General features: G+C 48.1%; 1 protein-coding gene across 1 annotated transcript in view; it reads left to right on the forward strand.

Annotated features, from left to right (window-relative positions):
• Window positions 1-20334, forward strand: part of E4F1 (E4F transcription factor 1) — a 422222-nt gene that overhangs the window by 392804 nt on the left and 9084 nt on the right. Inside the window, exon 13 of the mRNA XM_085629438.1 lies at window positions 7756-7815. Coding sequence (XP_085485564.1) covers window positions 7756-7815 — 60 coding nt within the window. The remainder of the gene's footprint in view (window positions 1-7755; window positions 7816-20334) is intronic.

The following is a 20334-nucleotide window of genomic DNA, read 5'->3' on the forward strand; positions in this document are numbered from 1 at the left end:
TCTCCATTACGCCCAAAAAGGCCTCTGCGTCGAACCCATCGGCACCGAAAGACCATAAGTCCTCGGAACCGGAAAAACACTGAAAATCTTCGGATCCGAAGAAAAGTTTCGACTCTGCACCGACTTCGAAGCCAATGGAGCACAAGACTCCTTCTATGGTTACAGGGACCAAAATAAAGCCAGGCTCGGAACCGAAAAAATCGGCACCTAAAGGAGACCAACAGGAAGAACTGTTTCGGACAGATCCTGTCGATCCTAAACAAAAAACAGGCCATATTCTCAGTCTACCAACAAAGAAGAGGAAATCTGATACTTCACACACACCTGAGGTACCTGTCAAGAAGAGTTTGCAACGTTACCCCTGAGACCCTCTTCTCCTATTCCTCCTACTAAATCTTTGTCTCCTATAAATGCTCCTTTACACTCTCCTAGACTTTCTCTAAGCTCACCCTTACCACCACAAGATGAGGATGATTTAGGGGATGGGGGTGGACACGGTAAAGATGATGACCCTACCCCTCCACAGGATACATGGGACGATTACGATGATCCCACAGATCCTCCAGACCTGCCTGATCCAGACCCATACACATCTAAGCCATCCCTCCAGATGACAGTATAGGATTTAGTCTGCTCATTAATAGGGCTTCTAATACCATGACGTGGAACTGCACTCGGACCCCATGGAGGAAGACTTCCTACTGGACACTTTTGCTCAGTCGCAAAAAGCATTACACACCTTGCCGATGCTCAAAGGTGTCATAAAATATGCACCAGACATATTTAAAGACAGTCAGGGCCAGGATTCCCAATCCTCGGATTGATAAAAAATATAAGCCTGCCCCAAAAGATCCAGTATACATCAAAGGACAACTCCCCTTAGATTCTTTGGTAGTGGCCAATGCTAGAAAACGTGCCAATACTCAAACCTCTGTTGATGCACCACCTCCAGATAAGGACTCTAAACTGCTAGATGCATCAGGTAAAACGAGTTGCCTCCCAAGCAGCCAATCACTGGAGGATAGCTAACGCGCAAGCACTACTTGCTAGATATGACAGGGCTCACTACGATGAGCTTGAAGATCTTATCCAACACTTACCTGACCAATACAAGGCCAAAGCCAATGATCTGGTCCAGGAGGGGGAAGTTAATTACAAATGCATCCATCAAATGTGCCCTCGAAGCAGCAGACACTGGATCTAGATCTGTTAACACCAGTGTTTTACTCCGCCGACATGCATGGTTACGCATTTCCGGTTTTAAACAGGAAGTGCAAACAACTATTTTAAATCAGCCGTTCAATCAAGAACACCTGTTTGGCCCAGCTGTGGACACAGCTTTAGAAAAAATGAAAAAGGACACAGACACTGCGGAATCTATGGGTGCGTTACAATTTCAGACCACACAAGGTTCCTTTGGCACAGACACTACTTCCTCCTCCTACAAAAATCCTACACAAACATCCCCCAACAAGGGATATTTTAGGGGGGTGGGTACAGAGGAAATAATAACAAAGGGAGAGGCCAAGGTAACAACAACCGAACCTCCCCTACTACAAAACAATGACTTCCCTCCGCTCCCTCCAGACCATTCCACTCCGGTCGGAGGTAGACTATCACAGTTCTACCTGTCTGAAACTCCATCACTACAGACAAGTGGGTAAGACAAATTATCCAGTATGATTACTGCCTGGAACTTACCGTGACGCCCCCGACCATACCACTCAAACAAGATCCAATGTCCATGGAACATCTAACGCTCCTCAAATAAGAAGTTCTATCACTTCTTCAAAAGCATGCTATAGAACCAGTTCCCCCGCCAACATCAAGGCACGGAGGTTTACTCCCTTTACTTTCTCATTCCAAAGGACAGTACTCTCAGACCAATACTGGACCTCAGACCTCTCAATATCTACATACAATCAGATCATTTTCAAATGATAACTCTTCAACAGGTCCTCCCACTGCTCCAACAAGGCGACTTCCTTGCTACTCTAGATCTCAAGGACGCCTACTTCCATATTCCTATACACCCTGCTCACAGGAAATATCTAAGGTTTGTGGTGGACGGTCACCACTATCAATTCAAGGTCCTCCCATTCGGAGTGACCACAGCACCCAGTCTTCACAAAGTGCCTGCTGGTAGTAACCGCTCACTTGCGCAGACAACAAATTTATATGTTTCCACACCTGGACGACTGGCTAATAAAAGCCAAGTCATACAGTCAGTGTGTCCACAACACTCACCAAACAATTCACCTGCTCCACAACTTGGGGTTCACCATAAACCTCACCAAATCACATCTCCAGCCGTCCCACGTACATCAGTATCTAGGGGCCACACTAGACACTTCCAAAGCCCTTGCATACCCCAATCCAGTCATGATAGCCAATATTCAAACCCTCATTACAAAATGTCAACCCCAACACTCACTACTAGCACAAGTGTTTATGCAACTCATAGGAATGATGGCCTCTTGCATTTTCATAGTACCTCGTGCAAGACTTCAGATGCGCCCTTTACAAGAATGCTTAGTATGTCAGTGGAACCAGGCTCAAGGTCAACTTACAGATCTTGTGTAGGTGGATAGTCACAGACCTCGCTGTCTGCAGTGGTGGAACACACAAAACCTTTCCAGAGGGCGGCCGTTCCTAGAGCCGGTTCCACAGATAGTGCTAACAGCAGACTCATTACTCTCCGGCTGGGGAGCCCATCTCCTACACCACACAATTCAGGGCAAGTGGACGACTCAACAAAAATCGTTCCACATCAATCATCTAGAATTACTAGCAATATTTCTAGCTTTAAAATCATTCCAAACACATCTTTTCAACAAAACTGTCCTAGTCCGCACAGACAATATGACAGCAATGTATTATATAAAAAAACAGGGAGGAACACATTCTTTGCAACTGTCCCATCTAGTGCAAAGCATATGGAGATGGGCCATTCCACAAAACCAATATCTGCTAGCAGAACATCTTCCAGGGCTGAACAATCGGATAGCGGATCTGTTAAGTCGGCAGACTCAACAGATACACGAATGGGAACTTCATCCACAAGTTCTTCAACCTTCCTTCCAAATGTGGGGACAACCAGACATAGATCTGTTCGCCGCAAACGCAAAATGCCCAACCTTCGCCGCCAGGTTCCCACACCCGTTGTCTAAGGGCAATGCGATATGGATGAACTGGTCAGGCAGATTTGCGTATGCTTTTCCGCCACTCACACTCATTCCGTTAGTAGTACGGAAGCTCAAGCAACAGTCTCTCAAAATGATCCTAGTTGCTCCCACATGGGCGCGGCAACCGTGGTTCACAACACTCCTCGAACTCTCCGTGGTTCCACACCAGAAGCTACGTCTCTTCCCAAGACTGCTCACATAGAACCATGGAGAGATCAGGCACCCAGATCCAGCACAGCTGAATCTAGCAATCTGGCTCCTGAAGTCCTAGAGTTCGGTTACCTTGCCCTCCCACCTGACTGTATACATATTATTAAAGAAGCCAGACGCCCCACTACTAGGGCGTGCTATGCAGCTAAAAGGAAAAGATTTGTAATTTACTGCAACAACAAAAAAATAGATGCATTAGATGCTTCAATTCACAACATTATCTGATTTTTGCTACATCTACACAGATGCAATTTGGCATACTCATCAATCAGATTACATCTAGCTGCCCTTGCAGCCTACCTACAAAACAGACAACATTTGTCATTGTTTAGGGTACCTGCTATCAAAGCCTTTATCGAAGGCCTTAAAAGAATAATTCCACCCAGACTACCACCCTGTCCAGTATGGAACCCTAACATTGTTCTTAATAGACACATGGGTCCCCCATTTGAGCCTTTACGTAAATGTGAATTACAATTCCTTACATGGAAGGTAGCCTTCCTTGTCGCAGTCACCTCGCTAAGAAGAGTAACTGAGATCCAAGCTTTAACCATACAAGAACCATTCTTACAAATACATCGTAACAAAGTGGTTCTCGGGACAAATCCAAAATTCCTTCCAAAGTCATTTCTGCTTTCCATCTTAACCAATCAGTAGAGTTGCCAGTCTTTTTCCAAAACCCTGATTCGGTAGCAGAAAGAGCTCTTCACACACACTAGACGTCAAAAGAGCTTTACTTTATTACATAGACAAGACTAAAGCCTTTAGAAAACCAAAACAACTTTTTGTAGCTTTCTCATTCCCTCATAAAGGCAATCTCATCTCCAAAGCTGGAATTGCAAGGTGGATAGTAAAGTGCATTCAAATATGTTACCAGAAAGCAAAACGTACCCTAAAAATTCCCCCAAAAGCGCATTCCACGCGCAAACTGGGGGCTTCCATGTCATTCTTGGGGAATATTCCCCTAGAAGTCCTTTGTAAGGCAGCAACGTGGTCTACAACACACACCTTCACTGAACACTATTGTGTAGATGTGCAGGCGAAGCGACAGGCTTCTGTAGGCCAGGTTGTTCTTAAGACACTTTTTCAAACCACTGAAACTGATACAGGCGACCACCGCTAGGGGAGACACTGCTGTGCACTCTTTGCACAGTGTGAATTCTGCAGCTCATATACCTCGAACGGAAAATGCTACTTACCAGTATGCATCTGTTCTTGGCATGTAGAGCTGCAGAGATTCACACGCCCACCCGGAACCTCCCCGGGACTTGTATCTGTTCCAGTGTTATCTTCACATGGACATCTCTTCTGTTTCTTACTGACTCATCATTTCCCATCATGGCGAAAAACAATCTGAGGATGGAGTCGATGCCCATGCGCACTATCATGCAAGGGAGGAGTCACCTATCTTTTGACTACAAAAGACTTCTTCCAAGACAACAAGGTGCATGCATCCGAGCCCAACACCAGCTGGCGATCTATGCACAGTTTGAATCTCTGCAATTCTATATGCCAAGAACAGATGCATACTGGTAAGTAACATTTTCCTTGCTATTTGTTGCATCTACATAGATGTAATCTAGCATTCACATCCATACGATTACCCCTTGCTGCCCTTGCCGCTTACCTGCAAAACAGACATTTGTCATTGTTTAGGGTACCCGTTATCAAAGCGTTCATGCAAGGCCTTAAAAGGATAATTCCTCCCACAATACCGCCCTCTCCGGTGTGGAATTTAAACATTGTCCTTACCAGGCTCATGGGTCCTCCATTTGAGTCTCTACAAAAATGCGAACTGCAGTTCCTTACATGGAAAGTAGCTTTCCTTGTCGCAGTCACCTCTCTCAGGAGGGTAAGTGAGATCCAGGCTTTAACCATACAAGAACCATTCTTACAAATACATCAGAATAAGGTGGTTCTCAGAACAAATCCAACATTCCTTCCTAAAGTAATCTCTGCTTGCCATCTTACTCAATCAGTAAAATTACACGTTTTCTTTCCAAAACCAGATTCTTAGATGACATTTGTAAGGCAGCAACATGGTCTACGCCACACACCTTCACCAAACACTACTGTGTAGACGTGCAGGCAAAACAGGCTTCTGTAGGCCAGGCTGTTCTTAAAAAAAAAAAAAAAAAAAAAAAAATTTAAAAAGACAACAAAAAACTTTTTCAGAGCACTGCAACAGATACAGGTGACCACCGCTAGGGGAGAGCACTGCTATACAGTCAATGCAAAAGTATAAATTCTGCAGCTCATATGCCTCAAACGGAAAATGCTACTTACCATTATGTACCTGTTCTTGGCATGTAGAGCTGCAGAATATCATACGCCCACCTGCCTCCCTGGAACCTCTATCTGTTCCAGTGCTATCTTATTTCGATACATTCACATGGACATCTTTTCTTTTTCTCACAAACTCAATCATTACCCATCATGGCGAAAAACAATCTGAGGATGGAGTCGATGCCCATACGCACTATCATCCAAGGGAGGAGTCCCCTTTCTCGTGACTACAAAAGACTTCTTCCAAGACAATAACAAACTGCAATCATCCGAAGCCAACACCAGATGGCGATCTATGCAAAAGTGTGATATTCTGCAGCTCTACATGCCAAGAACAGTTGCATACTGGTAAGTAGCATTTATCATCTGGTAGAGATTCTATCTAGCAGCAGATTCCTTACAGCCCACCCATGCCTCCCCGCTTTGTGGACTGATCTTGTTGGGCTAGGGTTGCTCCCCTTTTCAGGGCCCTAGTTTTGCACACAACTACGTTGGTTATTTCGTGCTCTGCACTTCTGGTGTGGAAAGTACGCAAAGTACTGACGTCCGCATGCCTGGGTGCGCCTATATAGGCAGCGCAACGTCATAACCGATGCTACCGACATCACTCGGAGCCGAATGGAGCCACCCGACACCGCGTGCAAGGGGTATTGCTCAGCAAAAGTTTCCGAATCCAGCCATACTGGGAGAATTCAAAGGCAAGGAATCACAGGTAAGGAATCTGCAGCTAGATAGTCTCAACCAGATAATGGGTTACCGAAGGCAATTTAATCGTTCTTTACAACTTAAACACTGATAGAAGCACTTCAGTTGTGGTTAATTTGGTTAATTCATAGAAAGTGGATTTATCTCTCTGGATATAAATGTATACTCCTAACAATGAAATAGTCCTGCCCTGTGTGTAATCCTGGAAAACTTAAAACGGAAAAATTTGAGTAAGGCAAAAAACAAATTCTACAGAGAACCAACATTTGATGTATGTTTTTTTTTTATTCTTTAATATGTGAGAAAAATTGAAAACCACCCAGTATAAAATTAGAAATGTTTAAAGACACTTCAGCATTGCTACTCAAGACCTTTGTCATTTGCTATTTGCTGTCACTTTGAGGTGAGCCATGAAACTCCACAATCCCAGCATGCACCACTGAGACAACTGTGACTTAAGTTGTTTTGTTTAAGTTGTTTTTTTGTGCTACTTTGTGGAAAAGATCTTAGAACACATGAATCTACCTTTTTTCAAAGAAATTATACTAGAACACAATTTGTGAATGCTTCACAAATGTCACTGCATTATTCAACTAATTAGCTGAGAGATTGTTCCCACTCCTTTTTTTTTCCTTGGGGGTTTCCTCTTCCCGTGGAGTCCCTATTTTCTGGCAGGAATTTTGTAAAATTCGAAGGGTCACTTGGTAATTCTGACTAGATTTGTCTGCAATTTATTCTTTTTCTTCTTTCCCACCAAACATTGCTGTTGTCTACATGGGCAAAAAATATGAGGTAGACATATTCACATCTATTGCTGAGTTGTAAGTATAAACCATTTCAGATTGCAGTTCGAGACATAGCAGCCCGCCTGGATATTTTTATTAAGTCTTGCAGTCTTTTCAGCCATCTGGACAGCACGATTTGGCCACGCCGGACCAACTAGCACTTTGACTCCTCCCCCTCCCCCCCAACTGGTCCTCTTGTACTATAGACACGGAGCACAGTGAAAGGCCTTAGTCCTACATTCATTATGTGGCAACCTCACTGGCTGGTATTCTGTATTTCCAAAATTCTCATCTTGCCTTTGCAACATAAGTGTCAAGATATTTTGATATTTGTGCTACCTGACACACCTTGCAATTGTATGATTGCCTGTAAAGCTCCATGATGTAGGACAACATATATCTCATTTAGATTGTTTCCCTAGAGGTAGTAACATCCCCTCCAAGTGTATTTTGCTTTACAAAAACTGAAAAATCAACACTGTTCTTAGACTACACAGCCATCACTTGGAAGTACCATGCTGTGTGCAGCTTTAATGAAGCCGGTGACCAGTCAAGAGCCTGATGTGTTATTACTTCTCATGCAGGCTTCTACAGACGAGTCTGGAGCAGCAGCAACAGAGGCAACCGACAGAACTAGACATAAGGTAGGTCAACCTTTATTTTCAGTGTTTTGATAAAGCAATGACAAATTATGCAATTTTCCCCTGAACACCCAAGTGCATTTATAAGGAAATGCCATATACACTCAAGAATATTTTGGGCTGAAATCTAGCCCCAATTTCTTATTAGGGGCACATGCCAGTCTTAAGCCATGTACATTTTTTCCTCCGCATAAAAACACTAGATCAACTTAGATCAACATTCATTTACGAAAAGAGTGCTGCTATCAAGCTGTGATAATTTGCATTCATGCAGCTGGTATCAGAGAAATTTGATTGCTGATTTAGTGGTGTGTTTGCTAAAACTGTTCTTCTAAAGCGCTGTGCTGCTAAGGGTGGTTATTAGAAAATAAGTGTTTCAGGAAAATCGATCATTCTTTTTCACATCCAGTCTAAAAAAATATACAGACCTTTTTTAGGTTGACTGGTAATGGCAGTCCTTCAGTTTCTACAGGAAATAGACTTATAGGAGAATGCTTTGCTGGCATTGCATCCACAGCAGGGATAGTGTGGTAGCAGAAATTCCATAGATGGCTACTGCTATCATTTAAGTATTTCTGGAGTGTTTTTGAGTGTGCATTCAAAATCAGAATATATACAGTGCTGTATTTCTGGACTCTTTGCCAGCAATAAATCTAGTTAATTAGTTTTGGGCTTACCTCAAATTATACGAAGGTATATTTAATGTCTTTGGATAGTCACTCAAGAAGTGATAATCGGTGTGCGAAGACATAGAGCATGCTACATTTTGAAACAAAAATAAAAGCTTATCCAGATATCTTCAGCAGTCTCCTGAGTCACTGTGTGGAAAAAAAAAAGGAACAGTTATGATCATTACAATTTCTTCTCAGTGCATGGCATTTCATAGTTAATGTTTTTTTATCTTGCTGCCATAGCGTCCCAGTAATGTATATTCAAATTGGTCTCACCGGACTGTAATGGATTGCAGACAAACCTTTAAATGTTTAACTTTCAACAGCTGGTAGATATGCATGTTTTATTTAGTATTGTTCTCTAGCATAGTGTCTTCATTTTCATAAAGTTTCAAAGCTCACAAATAATTTTGCCGGTCGGTAGTATGATTAAGAAATATAAATTCTATGATGCTCGTTGGGATTATTGGATTAACCTTTTTAACTCAAAAGTAAATATGATATCTGATAGACATCTAGCCACAGATTCCTTACCTTTGAATTTGCATGCGTCGGGCTGGATCTGGAAGATTTTTGATAGCAGTACCCCTGTGCTCCGATAGCTGGGGTCAGTCGCCTCTGCGTGATGTTTTAGGTGCCAGGTTCGTTGTCATGATGTCTGCTTCGTCTATATAGGCGCCAACCCAGTGTTCTGACGTCCGTCTCTTCTTTCTGCGCCAGACAGTGCAGGTCCACCGAAGAGAGATTGCCTTGTCACTTTTTGACATATTTTTTTGTTGACTTTTTGTCGAAGTCTTTTGGTGTGTTAGGATATCCAGCCAGAAGACCTCTGGGTTCAAACCGTGCGATGCCTGTCTCCGCACCATGTCAGTCAAGGACCCCTAACTGGTGTGTCTGGTTCCTGGAGTGCGACCACGACATGAGGTTGTGCTCTGACTGCTAGGCCATGGCGCTGAAAGCTTTGAGGGAGTGATCCCTAAAGCTGTTCGAAGCCCAGCGTCCTGGAGATCACCCCATCGATTTTGCCCCCAGGCTCGGTTGGAGGAAGGTCCGAGCACTGGTCCATGGAGTTAGTCTTCTTCCTCCCACTCAGTCATCGAGGTCAGGTAAGAAACCCCATAAACACAAGAAGTCGAAGCGTGCCTCGACTTCACCCCGCCGGTCCCACGACAAGACAGAGGAGTCTTGACGTTTGAGGCCCCGCTCCGCTGAGGGTCTCCTGGATCAGCTCCTCATTTTCCTCCTTTTCCGTGAGCGACCCCCACCCAACTAAAAGAATTTCGTGATGCCATGCGTGCTATTTTTGGGCAGCCGGACCCTGCCGGTGCGCCTTTGGGCCCCACAGGCTCAGCCGATGAGGACCCCGTTGTTCTGCACCTCTGGCGCCACGGGCTCCTCTTGGATCCGAACCAATGCCGGTCGTAACACTCTGACCTTCCCAGGTGCGGCGTCTGACGTAGATGCACTCTGCGTCGCCAGCGTCCACAGGCGGCACCTCCCCATCATCTTTTTGGACGACACAGAGCCAGTTGGGCGTCCACCGATGCAGAGACTGGCGCAGACGGAGCCATTGCCCTTCTTGCAGTGCCCTCAACCTTATTCTGAAGGGCTAGTGTTTGGATGATGATTGGGAGGGGCAGCAGGATCCCTTGGAAATCCAGCCACCCAGTGAAAAAATTGACCTGCGTGATGCAATCGGCCTGGACACTTCCCTAGAGCCTGGCATGCTGTATTCTCCTAACCTGGCCATGGAGGAGGGGGATTATTTTCCAGTGGTAGTGCGTAGGGCAGCGAGGTCTTGGACCTGCAGCTTCCTACAGTGGCAGTCAAGACACGGAGTTTCTGCAGCCTGGTGCCTCCACCTTGGAACTCTTGCTGCCTTTCAACGAGGCCTTGACCAATGTTCTACTTGATCCAAGCCCAGCACAGGGGCTCCTGTGAATAGAAATATTGCCCGCTGCCACAGCCCTGCACCAATCGACCCAGCGTTCCTCTCTGCCCACCTCACCCCGTAGAGCTTGGTGTTCCAACCATCTACTTCTCATGGTGTGTTGCCTTCTGCACCTCCTGACAGGGAATCTAAAAGACTACTCCCTCCCCTTCGAGGCTGGCTCTCCCTCCATGCCTCCAACTTACAATCGGCTGACGGAGGATCACCTTGCCCTACTCTGCGAGAAAGTCACAACTCTCTTGATCAAGGGAGCTATAGAGGGTTCCGGGGCCAGAAATAGGCAGCGGTTGCTACTCCCTCTATTTTTTGGTTCCAAAGAAGGACTGAGGCCTTTGTCCTATCCTCGACCTCAAAAGTTCTCCACTATTTCCTCAAAAAGAATAATTTCAAAAGGCTCATCCATTCTCAGATTGTGTGCCCTGGACCCGGCAGGCAGGATGGTAGTGTTGGACTTACAGGATGCCTATTTCCATATAACCGACCTGCCTGCTCATCAACGTTACCTGCAGTTTACTATGGGCCACGAGCGCTTTTAGTTTACCGTGCTTCCCTTTGGCCTCACCAGTGCCCCTTAGGTGTTCACCAAGGTGATTTAGGTCGCAGCCCATCTGCGAAGATTAGGAGTTCTAGTTCTAGGAGTATCTCGACGACTGCTTTTTGAAAGCGGGTTTGTTCCAGGCAGCTGCCTCCCACCTCCAGACTACGGCAAACCTCCTGCATTCACTGGAGTTCACGATCAACATGCGATGTCACACCTGACTCCCTCTCAGACGCTCCCTTTCATAGGAACAGTTCTGGAAACGGTGCTGTTTTGGGCTTATCCTCTCGAGCAGCGAGTCCAGGATATTCAGGCTATGATACTGTTTCACCCTCTATCCTGGATTTTGGTGAGGATGTTGAACCTCATGGTCTCCTTTTTGTGGACAATGCTAGGTGACACATGCGGGCTCTTCAGTGGGACTTGAAGTTCCAGTGGGTGCAGAATCTGGGAAATCTCACCGACCTGGTTCAGATATCGGATCATAGGGCACTGCAAAAGAGCTTCAGTGGTGACTGACAAACAGCGATTGGGTCAGAGGCAGACACCTCTCTTCCTCACCCAGATCTCACAGTAGCGACGGATACTTTGTTTCTGGATTGGGGCTGCCATCTGGGAGAGGTGGAGATTTGGAAATGTGACTTTTAATGAGCACACCGGTGCAGGGGTCACCCTTCTCTGTCCACGGGTCACTTTCAAGTGCTGCCTGATGTAGTACATTGAAGTCACAGAACACAGGCCTTATATACAGCTTTTTCTGCACTGGTAAGCATGTGGATACAAGTAGAAGGTACAGGCCCACACAGGAATAGTTACAGACAAACATGGGCAGATAGGAGATCACTTAGTCTGCAAAGTGGGAGGGGGAGCAGGAGTGCTTATGGCAGCAGTAAGAGATTGACAGTGGAGTCTGAGACCAGGTGTTCTGGCAGCTACAAACTCTTAGCATGCATATTGCTTTTAGCTGAGTCAGGAAGTCAACTAAAATGTACAGCACAGGCAGGGAAAAAGACTAGCAGCAGATGGGAGAATTACAAAGCCAACAAAATGGATGCCATAACCAAGATGGCTTCAGCTTATGCTAAATTATTCCAGATTTCCACAGAGATTAGAGGATTCTGGTCTCCGGCGGAAGCTGGGCTCCATATCAACCTGTTGGAGCTTCGTGCAATCCCATTGGCACTGAAAGCCTTTTTACCACCCATCAACAGAAGGCTAGTTCAGGTATTCTCAGACAAAACTACTGCCATGTGGTACTGCCACAAACAGGACAGGGTGGGGTCGTGGACCCTCTGTCAAGAGGCCCTGTGACCCAGGACTTGGCTGGAACAGGGATTTCCCTGGTGGTTCAACATCTGGCCTGTTCCCTGAACGCCCGAGCGGACAAACTCAGCCGTCGGTGCCTATTGGATCATGAGAGGTGTCTCCATCCAGAGGTGGTGCAAGAACTCAACAGTGGGGAGATCCTTGGATAGATCTGTTCGCCTCTGAAGAGAACGTGCAATATCAGCAGTTTTGCGTGTTGGAGTTTCCAAGGCGTCTCTCACTCGGCAACGCTTCTCATCTTCAGTGGAGCACAGGCCTCCTGTACTCCTTTCTGCCCATACCAATTCTGTCCAAAGTGCTCAATAAGACCAGGAGTGACCGTGCACAAGCCATTCTGGTGGCTCCGGACTGGGCACGGAAAGTGTGGTATCCCGAGCTTTTGCAGATGAGCATCGATCCTCCGATCAGGCTGCCCCTTCAGGAGGATCTTCGGTCACATCAGCAGGGGAGGGTTCTCAACCCAAACCTGTCCACTCTGCCTCTTTGCATGGAAATTGAGTGGCGGCAGTTGACAGTCTGTGAAGTTGTTTCGGTGGCCAGCCAGCCCTCCACAAAATCGGTGTACGCCTGCCGATGGCAAAAATTTTATAAATACTGTACAGAAGGTCTGTTGACCCCCTGTCTGCCTCCCTTTCTGATATCCTTCTTTTATTCTCTCTTTAGCCCAGGAGGGCTATTGTCTGGGTTCTCCAAGTGGGTACCTTTCGGCTCTTTCTGCTTCTCTCCGGTTTCCAGAACAACCATCACTTTTTAAATCTCCTATTGTACATAGAATACTGAAGTGGTTGACTCCTTTGTTTCCCCTTCACCTTTTCTCATGCCCCAATAGGATCTTGACTTGGTTCTCACCTATCTGATGTGTGCACCTTTCGAACCTCTGTACAATTGCCCCCCTCCGGTTGCTTACTATCAAAACTGCCTTCATAGTGCGAATAACTTCTGCCAGGAGGATGAGCGAATAGCAGGCGTTTTTATCTCAGCCTCCTTACCTGACTGTCTTTCTGGACAAAGTAGTGCTCTACACTAGGGCTTTCTTTTTTTCTAAGGTAGTAACACCTTTCCATCTAGAGCAACCTGTCACCATGCCCACATTCTATGCTCCACAGCATCCCTCAAAAGAAGAGGAGCGTCTCCACCGTCTGAACCCAAAAAGAGCATTGCCGTTCTACCTTGACTGCACTAAAGAGTTCTGGGTGCACAACCAACTCTTTGTGGGGTACGTTGGAGCAAAGAAGGGGCATACTATACAGAAGAGAACCATTTCCCATTGGGTCATCCTCTACATAAAGATGTCATGTCATGCCTTGCAAAGAAAGAGCATCCGGATGGCCTTAGGGCCCATTCTACCCGGGTGAAGGCAGCTACTATGGCTCTTCAGCGTGGTGTCCCGGTTCTTGACATTTGCCAGGCGGCCACGTGGGAATCCCTGCACACGTTTGGCAAGCATTACTGCCTGGACAACCAGCTCCACAGGGAGGGCCTTTTTGGCCGTATTGTCCTGCAGGATTTTTTGGTATTCAGCTTTTCCACAGTCCCTCCTCCGGGAATGGCATTGCTTGGGTATGTGTTTAAAGGTAAGGAATCTGTGGCTAGATCATGTCTGTACTACATAAAGCGTTAGCGAAAGTTAAGTAAGTTGTCCATCTGATAAACGTCTTATCTAGTAGAGACATAATCTAGCCGCAGATTCCTAAGCGACCCACCCATCCTCCCCGCACTGCGGATTAGTTTGTATAGTCAGGGCTGTTTCTCTTCAGGGCACTAGTTGTTTTCGGACACACCTTGGTCAGTCACTTCATGACTCTGCACTTCTGGAGTGCAAAGTCGTAAAAAGTAGTAACGTCAGCACACCGGGGTGGCGCCTATATAGACGCCATGACTACGACAAACCAGACACCTACGATGTCATGCGGAGTCAGCCAACGGCACCTACTGGCGGGCAGGAGTACTACTATCAAAATTCTTCCGGATCCAGCCTGATGCCTGGAAGTTCAAAGGTAAGGAATCTGCGGCTAGATCATGTCTGTACCAGATAAGGCGTTACCGAAAGTTAGTAACTTGTCCGTTAAAACAAGAGCTGTTACTTAAATGTAATTCTTAGTTGGAAAGACAACCCTAAGTAGAGAAATTAGACGGTGCCACTGGGAGGCCTTTAGACTGCTTCTGATTACCATAGTGCCATTCTGTGTCTGACAGCCTCAGAAATTTTGCCTGATTGATGAGCAAGGACCTACGGCCCATATTTGTCTTTTCAGACTTTAATGTTTCAGAGTTTTTCTTAAACTTCATCTGACTTATTTTGGAGAGCCCTAAATGTTTACATTTTTATTGCTCTTTTCTGTTCACTTTCTTTGTTCTTCTCCTGTTTTTTAGTCCTAGGTCAGCACACACAAATGTATTGCTTGTGGTGGAACAGACCCAAAAAAAGACAACCATGCAGGATGCATAGTCTCGTGAATAGGAAATCGCCAATGAACGCGAGGCCTTTTCTTAGGCCGTTTTTTGTGTTCGAGGCATGTGGGCTGCTGAATTCATATCTGTGCATAGATCGCCGCCTAGTGTTGGGTCCGGATGTTTGCACGTTGTTGTCCTGGAAGAGTCTTCGAAGTATCCTTGGATAGGTGACTCCTCCCCTGGACTACAGTGCGCATGGGCATCCTCTCCATCCTCAGATTGTTTTTTTCCGCCATTGGGTTCGGATGTGCTATCTTAGCTCAAGTTAGGAAAAAATTTTGTCGAGGCCACAAGGCCTTTAGTTCGCGTCGGTACTGTTTATCGATCGGTTTTCGATACTCTCTGTTAGTTTACTAACTTTCAGCACCGACTTTGTTCGCATTTACCTGTCCATCAACTACTTCGACGATGGAATCGAGGACGCCATTCAAAAGGTGTCCGGTATGTAATGCGAAGTACCCACACATCGACGTCCATCCGGTGTGCAACAAATGCCTTTCGCCGGACCACGACGAGTCGACATGTATGGCCTGTGCTCGGTTCCGTTCAAAGAAGACTCTGCGGAATCGTCGAGCGGCGAGGCTCGAAGCGCAGCACGCGGCACCGGCCCCAGCTGACATCTTCGACGACGCGGACGACGTCGAAGAAGTAGAAGTCTTACCCTCCAGTCCCGTTTCCGACCAAGAACCCGGATCGGACGAGGCCGACGAGTCACTCTTCCACAGAGGTGAAGACGACACCGAGGTAGGAGACGACGAGGAGGCCTTAGGGGCCGAAGAGAGTAGCTCCGATGATGAACAAGGCCTACCTGTTCAAACCGAGAATTCACCAGTGCCACAGACTATGGCTCCGGTCGAGGGATCGCCTTCGGGCCTTACCCGAGACCTATCACGCAGTCCTTCGGCCCCGCCCTCGGGCCCGGCCTCGGACGTTCAGCGGCAGCCATTACCGCTTAAGCCAGCTGGTTTCCCTTCTACGAAACCGAAACCGAAAGCTGCTCAGGTTCCTACGAAACCGAAACTGAAAGTGGCGCTAGTCGGATCGAGGCCTTCAACACCTTCGACGCCGGCGCACCGTGTCGGCACCGACCGCACCAAGGGGGACTTCGGTGCCGAACTCGAGACGGGCGACATGGGAGTCGACAAACGGAAGAAGGCCATCGGCGCCGAAAAACCTGCTCGGTTACCGGCGTCGACGCCACCGACACCGAGGGCCGTCCCGCCTGCTACGCCTCGCAGCACTCCCTCGACGACACCGAAACCTCACGTGTCGAAGACGTCGACGGTGATCTCCGCACCTCGGCTCGATGCACCACGGGCGCAGAAGATATCTGCAGCCGCCTCGACGACCCTGGCGGGGGCCACGACCTCTAAGGCGCCCCGAGTACGGCCTGGCGCAATGCCAGGCTGCAAAACCAAGGCTGCCCTCCAGGACCAGTCGGGTTCGATCGATCCAGCGGTTTCGTCGGTGCCGACCAGCATTACCTTCGGCTTGCCTCCATCCACAATCCCGAAGGCGTTTCAACTCAGGACACAGGCCACCAAAACTGCGGTTACGCCTGTCGAGCCGTCTCCGTCACGCGTCATCGACGCCGACACTGGCAGGATGATTCTCCACGACCGAAGGATAACTTCGGAACCGCCATTGGAACCTTTCAGGATCCCGCTAAAGAGGAAGCTGCCTGTGGACACAGAACCTCTCCTGTATGAACCCTTTCATTCACCCTACCAGGATCCACACCGGGCCTCCCCCACACGCTCCGACACGGATGCATTGGAGGACTACATGGGTGAACAAGTCCCCTACCATGTGGACACGGACCCTGATGACCAGCAGGACCCTGACCAAACTTGGGGCGACCCTGCAGACCCCAGTGCACCTCTTGATGCACAGGACCCACAACTATATGGGGCAAAAACGTCACCCACAGAGGATACTGCGGCGTTCAACGCTCTGATTGAACGGGCGGCGAACAACCATGATGTACAGCTTCACTCTGATATCATCGAAGATGACTTTCTAATGGACACCTTTGCATCCTCAGAAAGACATGTAAAGACTCTGCCAATGTTGAAGGGGGTCCTTAAGCCAGCCACTGACATTTTCAGGGAACCCACCAGGGCACGAGTGATAAACCCCAGGATCGATAAGAAATACAGATCAGCACCTGGGGATCCTACTTACATCAGAGGACAATTACCACTCGACTCCATCGTTGTGGCGAATGCCCGCAAGAGGGCACACTCGCAGACAACGGGTGACGCTCCTCCCCCGGACAAGGAGTCCAAGGTGCTGGAGACCTCCGGCAAGCGAGTTGCCGCACAAGCTGCAAGCATATGGCGCATAGCTAACACTCAAGCGCTCCTCGCTCGCTACGATAGGGCGCACTATGACACAATGGAGCAACTCCTTCAACACCTCCCTGACCCCTACAAAGAAGGTGCAGAAATCCTTATCAGAGAGGGACAGCTACTCACAAATGCTGCCATCAAATGTGCACTAGACGCTGCTGACACGGCTGCCAGGGCCATCAACACTAGCGTCATCCTACGACGTCACGCCTGGCTACGTATCTCATCCTGAGGTACAAAACAATATCCTTAATCAGCCCGTCAACCCCGACTTTTTGTTCGGGCCTGAGGTTGACGCCACCCTCGAGAAGATAAAAAAGGACACGGACACTGCAAAGTCCATGGGCGCCCTACAAACTCAGCCCTTTCGGAGCGGCTCCTTTCGTCGCCCCGGAAACAAGGGAGCAGGCAGAGGACAGGGGTCACAACAAACATATAACAAGGGTAATACGCAGACCACCTACGATAAGAACACCCGAGGTGGCTATCGTGGCTCCAGTACCAAGGGCAGAGGACGTGGCTACGGCAACACCAGGTCCTCCCCCAAGAACAAGCAGTGACGCCCTCTCCCTTCCTCCCGACCACATAACACCTGTCGGGGGAAGGCTACAACGGTTCCTGTCCACGTGGAACTCCATCACCACGGACAGGTGGGTCAAAGATATTATAAAATACGGTTACTGTCTGGAGTTAACTTCCACTCCACCCACAATACCACCAAGAAACCGTCCTATGTCCTCAGAGCACTTGACGCTCTTACAGCAAGAGGTAGAAAGTATGCTTCTAAAAGGCGCTATCGAGGTCGTACCCGTCCACGAGCGGGGCACGGGGGTTTACTCCCTCTACTTCTTAATTCCAAAAAAGGACGGGTCGCTCAGGCCTATATTAGACCTGAGACCCCTGAACCAGTACATTCTTTCGGAGCACTTTCACATGCTCACTCTACAGCAAGTCCTTCCGCTTCTCCAGCAGGGAGACTTCCTAGCATCACTGGACCTCAAGGATGCGTATTTTCACATACCCATCCACCCCTCACACAAAAAATACCTCAGGTTCACTGTTCAGGGGCAGCACTATCAGTTCAAAGTCCTTCCCTTCGGCGTGACAACAGCGCCCAGGGTTTTCACAAAGTGCCTAGCTACGGTGGCGGCACATTTACGGAGACAGCACATACACGTCTACCCCTACCTAGACGACTGGCTCGTTCAAGCGAGATCGGCCCAGCAATGTGCAAGCCACGTGTCCCGTACCATTCACCTTCTTCACAGTCTGGGATTCTCACTAAATTACCCAAAGTCTCATCTCCAGCCCGCACACGTACAACAGTACCTAGGTGCGACTATAGACACTCTGGCGGCCACAGCTCAGCCAAATTTAGTGAGGATCAACGGCATACAAGCGCTGATCTCCAAGTTCAGACCCAACCACTCGCTTCCAGCGCGAGTGTTTATGCAGTTGATAGGCATGATGGCCTCCTGCATCTTCATAGTCCCGCACGCGAGATTACATATGCGCCCACTTCAGGAGTGCCTAGCACGTCAATGGAATCAGGCTCAAGGACAGTTGAAAGACCTAGTGTTGGTGAGCGGTCGGGCATACAACTCTCTGCATTGGTGGAATCCACAAAACCTTTGCAAGGGCCGACCGTTCCAAGAGCCTGTTCCACAAATAGTACTGACAGCGGACGCGTCTCTCCAGGGATGGGGAGCTCATGTACTCCACTACACAGTGCAGGGACTATGGACGACACAACAGAAGAAGATGCACATCAACCTTCTGGAACTGATGGCAATCTTCCTGGCCATGAAGGCTTTCAAAGTACATCTGTGCAACAAGGTCGTGTTGATCCGGACGGACAACATGACTGCCATGTACTACATACAGAAGCAGGGAGGGACACACTCTCCACAGTTGTCTCATCTGGCTCAGAGCATGTGGAAGTGGGCCATTCAGAGGAACATGTTCCTCATGGCGGAACACCTCCCCGGCAAGGACAACCAGATGGCGGATCTGCTCAGCAGACACAGCCACCAGATGCACGAGTGGGAGTTACACCCATCGGTACTCCAACCGTACTTCCAGCAGTGGGGTCACCCAGAAATAGACCTATTCGCGACAAGCGAAAACGCAAAATGCCAAAGCTTCGCCGCCAGATTCCCACACCCGCAGTCGCAGGGCAATGCGATATGGATGAACTGGTCCGGCAAATTTGCGTACGCTTTTCCTCCAGCACCGTTGATACCGCTGGTGGCTCGCAAACTCCGACAACACTCCCTGACACTCGTCCTAGTTGCTCCCACGTGGGCACGCCAGCCGTGGTACACCACCTTCCTCGAACTTTCCGTGGTACCGCATCAAAGGCTGCGGATCAAACCCGCGCATTTGACGCAGAACCATGGAGAGGTTCAGCACCCAGATCCGCAACAGCTGAACCTGGCGATCTGGCTCCTGAAGTCCTAGAGTTTGGCTATCTCAATCTGCCACCTGACTGTATGGACATCATCAAGGAGGCCAGGAGACCCACTACAAGAGCTTGCTATGCAGCCAAATGGAAACGGTTCGTCATTTATTGCGGTAATAATGACATTAACCCGCTGGACGCATCCATCCACAACATCATATGTTACCTCTTACACCTATACCGATGCAATCTGGCGTACACCTCTATACGGGTCCATTTGACCGCAATATCAGCCTATCTGCAAACCAGGCAGCACCTCTCTCTCTTCAGAGTGCCTGCCATCAAAGCATTCTTGGAAGGACTCAAACGAGTCATTCCACCTAGTCACCCACCGGCTCCAATGTGGAACCTCAACTTGGTCCTCACACGCCTGATGGGTCCACCCTTTGAACCTCTACACTCATGCGAGATTCAATTCCTTACCTGGAAAGTAGCCTTCCTGGTAGCGATCACTTCCCTAAGAAGAGTTAGTGAACTCCAGGCACTAACCGTTCAAGAGCCATTTATTCAGGTTCACGCCAACAGGGTCGTACTACGTACCAACCCCAAATTCATGCCCAAGGTAATATCGCAGTTCCACATGAACCAGACTATTAAACTGCCCGTTTTCTTCCAAAACCCACAAACTGTTGCAGAGAGGGCATTACATACACTAGATGTACGGAGGGCCCTCATGTACTACATCGACAGGACTAAACCCTTCAGGAAGACAAAACAACTGTTCGTTGCCTTTGCCCCACACCACAAAGGTAACGCCATCTCCAAAGCAG

Source organism: Triturus cristatus, chromosome 10, assembly GCF_964204655.1.
Source record: "Triturus cristatus chromosome 10, aTriCri1.1, whole genome shotgun sequence".
NCBI lineage: Eukaryota > Metazoa > Chordata > Amphibia > Caudata > Salamandridae > Triturus > Triturus cristatus.